Genomic DNA, 8,791 nt, shown 5'->3' with positions numbered 1-8,791 from the left:
CATTTTTAAAATGGTTTATTTGAGCAAAAATGAATACCATGAGTATCAGTTGAAGATTATCTTCAATTTTCTATCATTTTGTGCACATTAAGAGTATATAAAGGGGATTTCAAGAAGTTTGTGGAAAAATCTAATTGGAAGATAATAAAATTTTACTATGATCTTCTTGAAGGCTCTAGATAAACCTTTCTGAATATGAAATATTATATAAACCCTCTTTATAAATAAATATCTCAAGCACATTTTGTTCTTAATTCATATACCAAGAAAATCAGAATTTATAATATATACATCGTTTTCTTTAAAATGGCAACAAAAAGGTAAGATCCAATAATAGAGAACTTGGATTGTTGTTATTTACTAAGAAATCTTTTTTGATCTGCATGTTAAATGCTTTACATGCATCACCTTAATTTTCATAACTCTCCACTTTCCACATGATACAAGCAGACTTAGAAGAGTTAGGTAACTTGCTGATGGCCATCTAGCATGTAAATCCTAGGATCTAGAGATTAATCCAGGCCAGCTGACTTCCTAGGTCAATTTTGAAAACTGCTATATTACTCTATCACAAGTATGTAACGTGAACCCAAATTTGGGAATCTGCTGTTTTATCTTTGCTTCCGATCTCAGCTGACGCATGGGTTTTGTTGTGATAAGTTAGGAGTCTCTGGTTCTCATTTTAGGCTGAGCCTACAAAAGTCATTCTGCTTCTTCTTTGAAACATTGGACTGTATTTTCCAGTGATTTTAGGTAACTGTTTTTTGATTTCTAAAGTTAAAGGGTAGACCAAGAATGAGGCACTGAACCAACAGGGAAGAAACTGATTGAGTAATTTTTCTTGACCATTTCAGGTTTTATATGAGAATCATTGCTACACTCCCACAAATAATTTTGAGTCCAGCATAGACTTCTGTCACCTGTTGTATTTTCTTAAATCATTTTATTGAGGGCTCTTACAACTCGTATATAATCCATGCATCCATTGTGTCAAACACGTTTGTACATATGTTGCCGTCATCCTTTTCAAAACAATTTCTACTTGCGCCCTTGGTATCAGCTCTTCATTTCTTCCCCTCCCTCCCCAACCCTCATGAATCCTTGATAAATGATAAATTATTATTATTTTCATATCTTACATTGTCCACTGTCTTCTTCACCCGAGTTTCTGCTGTTTGCCAACCTGCACGCATGTGTTTGTGTGTGGTGGTGTGGGGTGATTCGTCGATCCTTGAGATCGGTTCCCCACTTCCAGTGTATTTTTAATACTAATCCTTGAAAGAAAATAATTTGTGAAAAACAAAGTGATCCAATGGCAAGACAAGGAGACCCGGTGGTGCAATGGGCTAAGCATTTGCTTGCTAACAGGCAGGTCAGCAGTTCAAACCCATCTGCCACTCCACAAGACACCAGTGAGGCTATCTGTCCCCATAAAGATTAGCAGCCTCAGAAATCTAAGGATTTCTATTCTGTGTTAAAAGAGTTACATTTTAAGGGGCTGGCCCCAATCCCAACTAAATGGACAGCCCCTACTCCCCACAAAAGAATTCACTGCAGAGGACAGCACTGAAGCTACAGCTCAGGCAGAGTGACGTGTCTGATCAGAGCACAGGGGAGAAAATGAAGGGGGAGGAAGAGAGAGTGGAACACATCCTGGCCCATCAATCCCTGAGGAAAATATTACCGCTCAGAGCAGCCAATGCACAGAGAGGACCATAAGTCCCACCCCACTACGAGTCATGAAGTCCCTCACTGATCCATAGCGCTATGGGGGACAACAATGGAGACACAGTGCCGGAATTGGGCCCGATCTGACCCAACTACACTGAGGTGAAACACTAAGGGCGTGGCGACAGAACAGCAAGGGGAGCAGAGCAATGAAGTCCCCAGGGAACACCGAAAATAAGACTGTGGGGCCAGGGTGTGGCACCCCATCAGACTCAACCGGAAAACACTCCTAAATGTCAACAAACAGATCTTTAACTATTTACAGGCTCTTTTTTGTTGTTGTCGGTGGTTTTTGTTGTTGTTTTCTTTTGTTACTTTGTTTTGCTGTTTTGTTTTTTGTGCATTATTATCTCTGCAGGGCTATCTAGATAAGATACAGGATAAACAATATGGAGGAGAATGGGAGAGGGGGAGGCAGGGAAAGGAAGTGGGTGTTAACAAACTCAGGGACAAGGGAACAACAAGTGATCCAAAATCAATGGTGAGGAGGAGGCCTGGTAGGGCTTAATCAAGGGCAGTGTAACCCAGAGGAATTACTGAAACCCAAATGAAGGCTGAACATGATAGTGGGACAAGAGGAAAGTAAAATGAAATAGAGGAAACAACTAGGAAGCAAAGGACATTTATAGAGGTCTAAATACAGGCATGTACATATATAAGTATATTTATACATGATGACGGGAAATAGATCTATGTGAATATATTTATAGGTTAGTATTAAGGTAGCAGATGGACATTGGGCCTCCACTCAAGTACTCCCTCAATGCAAGAATACTTTGTTCTATTAAAACTGGCATTCCATGATGCTCACCTTCCCGACACAATCACTGAAGACAAAGCAGGTACATAAGCAAATGTGGTGAAGAAAGCTGATGGTGCCCGGCATTTGAGGTCTTAAAGACTTGAAGATAAACAAGCAACCATCTAGCTGAGAAGCAACAAAGCCCACATGGAAGAAGCACACCAGCCTGTGTGATCACGAGGTGTCAATAGGATCAGGTATAAGGCATCAAAGAACAAAAAATCATATTGTGATTGAGGGGGAATGCAGACTGGGGACCCAAGACCCATCTGTAGGCAACTGGACATCCCCTTACAGAAGGGTTTCAGGGAGGAGATGAGCCAGTCAGGGTGCAGTATAGCACCAATGAAACATACAACTGTCTTCTAGTTCTTTGATGGTCCTCCACTATCATGACCTCAATTCTACCTTACAAATCCAGCTAGACCAGTGGATGTACATCGGTACAGATCAGAGCTGGAAATGGAATCCAGGACAGATAAACCCCTCAGGGCCAATAATGAGAGTAGAGATACCAGGAGGGGAAGGGGAAGGTGAGGGAGAAAGGGAGAACGGATCACAAGGATCTACATATAACCCCCTCCCTGGGGGACGGACATCAGAAAAGTGTGTGAAGGGAGACATCAGACAGTGTAAGATATGGAAAAATAATTTATAAATTATCAAGGGTTCATGAGGGAGGGAGGATGGGGCAAGGGGAAAAATGAGCTGATACCAAGGGCCCAAGTAGAAAGAAAATGTTTTGAGAATGATGATGGCAACAAATGTACAGATGTGCTTGAGACACATTGGATGTATGTATGGGTTGTGAGAAGAGTTGTAAGAGCCCTAATAAAATTGTTTTTAAAATTACAAATAAAATTAATTACATTTGGTGCATGGTACAGAAGGAGACTCTCTTTCTCTTTTAAAGCAGTTGTTAGGTGTGAACCACTTGCCTTGCAGTTAGCAGACTAGCACCTAACCCACAGTGCCACCAGGGCGCCTATACAAAGACAGCCAAAAGACCCCATTACTATAGAGTCAATTCCAACTCATAGCAACCCTGCTTAGTAAAGAATGACTTACTTTCTTATAATTAGCCAGTTGTTGAATCATTATTGGTCGATAAAAATTCTCCATCAGACTACCAGTTATGAACCTCTTCACCAATGGATGAAAAGAGACTAAAGAAATTGTAAACTAGCAAAGTCAGGTATAAGCTTGCCAATTAATTTTGTTGTTAATCGGACCTCTGAAGCATAATTTTGGAGAAGTGGTTAATGCTGAGTTCAGTTCAACACATATCAGTTCTTTTCTATCTGGAAATGTAAATTAAATTACAATTCATGAACATTTCATAAGTCAATGTAAAACACTAAATCTGGATATCATAATCATGTGTACACATATCTGTTTCAGATCAAAATAGTTTCCCTTTTTGAATCCTACTAGGTAGAAACTGTATACGTGAAGTTCAAGTTGAAGGCACTTAGCATATTGCCTTTTAAACGGTGAAGTGCGGCCATTTCCTTACTACTCCCTTTGGCCCTTACAATTGGGTCTCACTTTCCTTATATCGTCCACCTCAGGCTTTGGGCGTAATTGCCAAACCCATTCTCCCTGATGGAAGCACACACATTTTCAGAATGTGGCAATTTAATGGCCTCTTAAAACATCATTCTGTCTCAAGACATCTTCTTCTCAATTATGATATTGAATAGCAATAAAGTGCTCTAGAGCAACTGGTGACACCTCCACAATATATAAATATATACCTATATCTCCAGATAATATGGATACAAGTTTAGAAAATCAATCCTGCTTTCTCATATTACAGATAGCGCCTTATCACATCCAGGGCCAGCCATTATTCCTCTCCATGAAAAGTCCATGGAAATGAAATCTGCTTAAAAGACTTTAGTATGTGAATTACTTTCATAACTGAAAAGCAGTAGCACAAACTCAATACTGGAGAACACACATGCTTCGGTGGGGTTGGTTAAGATAGGGTGTTTGTCAAAACTATACACAATTTATATATATCTGTGTAGGTGTAGATATAGATATTTGGATTCTCCAAGTATCTGAGATGGCTGGAAAAGTTTGTGGAAAAACCACTCATATAGAATATAAAAAGTAAGTTAAATCAGCTTCTCCTCGAGTTATTTTTGATGAGTATTTTCTACTGTAATAATTTGCATTTATATGTAATAGGCTCTATCTGTGTAATAAACTTTCAGGTGAAATCTGTAAAAGTGAAAACCCAGATACAGGACTCAGTGCTTAAAAAATATATCCCTCCAGGCAGTCTGTCCTTTTAAAGGATGGTGTGTATTGACATTACGGATTAACATGCATGCACACACATCGCCAGGGAGCCCATTTCAACTCGTCATGACCCCTTGTGTGTGTAGTTTATTACCTTCAAACAGGCTTATGAATAAAAATATTGTTTTTAAGCATATTTCAACAAAATTATGCCCGAACAAAACTTTGGCAAATCAATGAATTGCAAGAGAGAACCAAAGAGTCAAACAAAGCCTATTTTTATTGAACTGAAGAGAGTGAATAAAAAACTTGTATATATGCAAGAAAAGTAAAAAGCTGTTGTAATTTTTAAAATCCAGTAGGCTCCCACTGCATGAACAGGACCTAGTAGAAATATCACATTTTATTCTGAATTTTAGGGAAAGGTTCTATAGGTGGCATATATCCCTATAAGACTATATATATTTTATTGTAATATTCTCTTAACATCACAACCTATGTTTTATACTGTATATGGATAATGTTGATATTTCAGACATGGTGAATTTTAAACACTGTTTAAAATAGTGTACCCTCAATAGATAATTCAATATATATGTCAAATTTTATTAGGTTGAGTAGTAGTTGGTATTGACAGCCAGATGTAACACAAATGTACAGTATTTAAGAAACATTAATATGCAATTCTTCAATGTTTTTATTAAATGTTGTACAATTCTCAATATTATCTCAACTCCCAATACTTTTGCCAACCACAGCTTAAATTAGCTTTCAAATGACAAAGATCTATACTTTATATATCGCCATACAGTTACACACTTGATAAAATGTGCACAAATATTTAAGTGTTTTTTTATATTTAAATACATGTCAAATGATTTTTCTTCAGTGACAATGTCATTTGCTTGTAGACGTTTAAAGTAGTCCAATCAATCTCTTCCAACGCAATGCTACCGCTTCAACATTTCTTAGAACTGTAACACTTTTTCAACCACAAATGTACATGTGTCCCAGACACAGGTGAGTCAAAATTCAATCTTTCTCTCTGTAATACTTACTTTTCCCAAGCAGAGAAAGTATGCTTTACTTATTTTTTCATGATAATCAGAAAGGGTAATAATTACACGGCACACATGTATATTGTACATAGACAATATGCATACGAACCCAAACAGAAACCACACTCGCTGCCATCAAGTCGATGCTGACTCATAGCGACCTGCTGTGGGTTTCTGAGACCGTTGACAGGAGCAGAAGCCCAGCCGTCAGCCCGTGGACCTGCTGCAGGTGGTTTGGACGTGTCGGCCATGTGGCTGGCAGCCCAACGCATCACCACTACGCCTCCAGGCGTATGTGCACCATGCATAATTCATTTTAATACAGTACTTTGTATCTTTTGCTGAACGGAAGGAGCCCTGGTGGCACCATAGTTAAGCCCTCCCGTGCTAACCCCAGAGGCAGCAGTTCCCACCCACCAGACTCCCATGAAGAAAGACAGCCCCGAAAGCTCGCGGGGGTGGGGGGGGGGTGGGGGGGGCAGGGCAGTACCGCTATCTTATGGTAACTGGAGTCCCCATTGAGGTGGAACGGAGACAATGACACTTATTCTCGGCCCCTCCACCCGCTCCTCACGATAGGCTGGCTGCATCTTTTCGTAGCATATCACTGCACACGTATGGCTTTAAAACAAGGTACAAGTCACAAGTTCTTAGGTTTTGTAATCCCCGCCACCTGAACAACAGAGGGGGAAGTGCATGACATCATGCTTCAGGGTATGGCGTATTTACATAACTCACTTTTACATATAACCTATGCGATGTATGGTGTAATCAATTCAGACCTAGACTACATAATGTACAGTTATTATCAAAAGTTAGATATTGTGTCACGGTACTAAAAATAAAATATATTCTTCTCAAATAGTGAAAATAAGATATCCTTCACGTTTTTAGTCATATACAATCTTTCTTCTGACCATGCTTTTTGTTTAATGAAATAATGTCCAACATTTATTTAACAATGACAGTGTGGCCTACGAGATGATTACCTTGCCATTAATTTTCTGATACAGCCTCCAGTTGCATCTACTACAGGGTAAAAAATATTAAAATAATAGATAAATATAAAGAACATCTCAGTAATTAAAAAATCAAAAGTCCAACTGTACCTTTTTACTGATTTTAATACACAGCAGTTGCTGGACCCTGGACAAGTACAGCAACTAGTCGGATATCACACTCGGATCCCCACCCCCGCCAGGAGCTGTGACTCTGCTTTCAGAAGACACTGAAAGGCTGTTGTTGTCCTTTGGGGAGGGTGGGTGACTCCCCCGAAAGGGCGGGCTTTGATCCCACCCAAGCGCTGCCTTCACCAGCTTCTGGGCCACTAGCTCAGCAACACAGAACCTTTCCGGGCAGGGCCCCAGGCCTCTCACCCTCCGCCCATCCCGGGAGGCCACTACCAGGATGGAGGGAAGGGGGTGTGACTGCTCCCCTTCTCCTTGTCCCCTAGGAAGACCTCTGCGAACGCCTCGCCGAAGGGCTCCCTTGTTCTCGCAGGCACTTACGAGTGAACTTAATTCCGAAGAAAGGCCGAGGGCGGGGCTCCAAGTTGCGCTCCGGCGGTGCCGGCCGAAGGTTCATGGCACCGGTGGAAACAAGGGCAAACTTGGGACCCCGGGGGAGAAGGGTAGCGTGGGACCCGATCCCAAGGCCGAGCGAGGGGCGGCGGGGCCGCGGGGCCGGTCGGAATCGGAGCCAGCGCGCCCCAACGGCTGCCCCGCGCTCGCTCGCCGGGTCCGCGCGCGGCGCTCAGATGAGCTGGAAGCGTTGCTGGCCGCCGTCGGGTTCTCCGGCGCCGCCAGCCCGCGGCTGTCCGAGGACCGACACGGGCAGCACGACGTCCCCGGGGCTGAGCTGCTGCAGCCGCATGGACTCCTCGTAGGTCGGCAGGTACTTGACCTCCTCGTAGCTGGGCAGCTGCAGGAAGACGGGCGACACCACGCGCAGCTCGTGTTCCGAGGCGCAGGCGGCCGCCGCGCGCCCCCCGCCTCCCCGGCCGCGGCGGCCGCTGTCCAGCAGCGAGTCCTGCGAGCCGGCGGTGGCCTCGTCGCGCAGCAGCGCGGGCGAGTCGTCGTCGTCGTCGGGGGGCCCCGCGGCCCCCGGCGCGCCCGCGCCCCCGGGCTGCCCGGGCCGAGGCTGGCCGCGCGGGTACCTGCGGGGGCTGGGGCAGATGATGCGCTGCAGGAAGTAGCCGATGGCGAAGAGCACGAGCAGGATGAAGAGCCCCGAGAGCTTGCGGACGAACCAGCCCACGTTGTCCAGGAAGGCGTGCAGCGGCAGCTTGCAGCAGCGCACCGCCGTGGCGTTGGCCGCGGCGCAGCAGCGCTCCCGCTCGCCGCACGCCAGCTCCGTGCAGCCCCCGCCGCCCCGCGAGGGCGCCACCAGCGCCAGGGCCAGCGCCAGCAGCAGCGGCAGCAGCGGCGGCGGCGCCGGGGCCACCCACGGGCCCTCGGTCGCCGCCCCCGGGCCCCACATGGCCCGCGCGGACCTCGACCGGCGTCTGGGGAGGAGGGCGTGGGGCGTCCCGTCGGTGGGCGCGGGCGTCGGCCCCTCCCGGGGGGCTGCTGCGCTCGGGTCCCGCGCCTCCGCTACCTGCGGCCGGAGCAGCGCTCACTGGGCCCCGCTCGGGCGGGAGGAGGAGCCCGCGGCGCGCGGAGGCTGCGGGAGGCGGCTGCTCCGAGCGGCAGCCTGGCCAGCGCCTGACCTTAACCCCGCGCGCCCAGCCGCCCGGGCCGGGCACCCGGCGTGCGGAGCCGCCCAAGATGGCAGAGGCGGCGCGCGCGGGGCTGTCCTGGGCATCTTGGCCCCGGCCCGCCGCGCTCTTCCGCCCACGCCTGGCTCCCGCGCCGGGGCCGGAAGGGTTAAGGCCCGGCGCGGAACCTCGGAGCCCCTGGCGCTGGACCGGTGCCGCCGCCGCGCGCCTCTCCGCCAGACGGGCGGGGGCTCTCGC

The 8,791-nt window shown here is 46.3% G+C and overlaps 1 protein-coding gene across 1 annotated transcript; it reads right to left on the bottom strand.

Annotated features, from left to right (window-relative positions):
- Positions 1 to 5,385: 5,385 nt before the first annotated feature.
- Positions 5,386 to 8,316, bottom strand: C4H3orf80 (chromosome 4 C3orf80 homolog). Its single transcript, XM_075548883.1, has one exon. It carries the CDS (start codon positions 8,314 to 8,316, stop codon positions 7,591 to 7,593), a length of 726 nt encoding a protein of 241 aa, XP_075404998.1. The 3' UTR covers positions 5,386 to 7,590.
- Between the last annotated feature and the right edge of the window lie 475 nt (positions 8,317 to 8,791).

This window comes from Tenrec ecaudatus, chromosome 4 (genome assembly GCF_050624435.1).
Source record: "Tenrec ecaudatus isolate mTenEca1 chromosome 4, mTenEca1.hap1, whole genome shotgun sequence".
In the NCBI taxonomy this organism is placed as follows: Eukaryota; Metazoa; Chordata; class Mammalia; order Afrosoricida; family Tenrecidae; genus Tenrec; species Tenrec ecaudatus.
The sequence above is the reverse complement of the archived record's forward strand: the minus strand, read 5'-3'. Positions and strand labels throughout refer to the sequence as shown.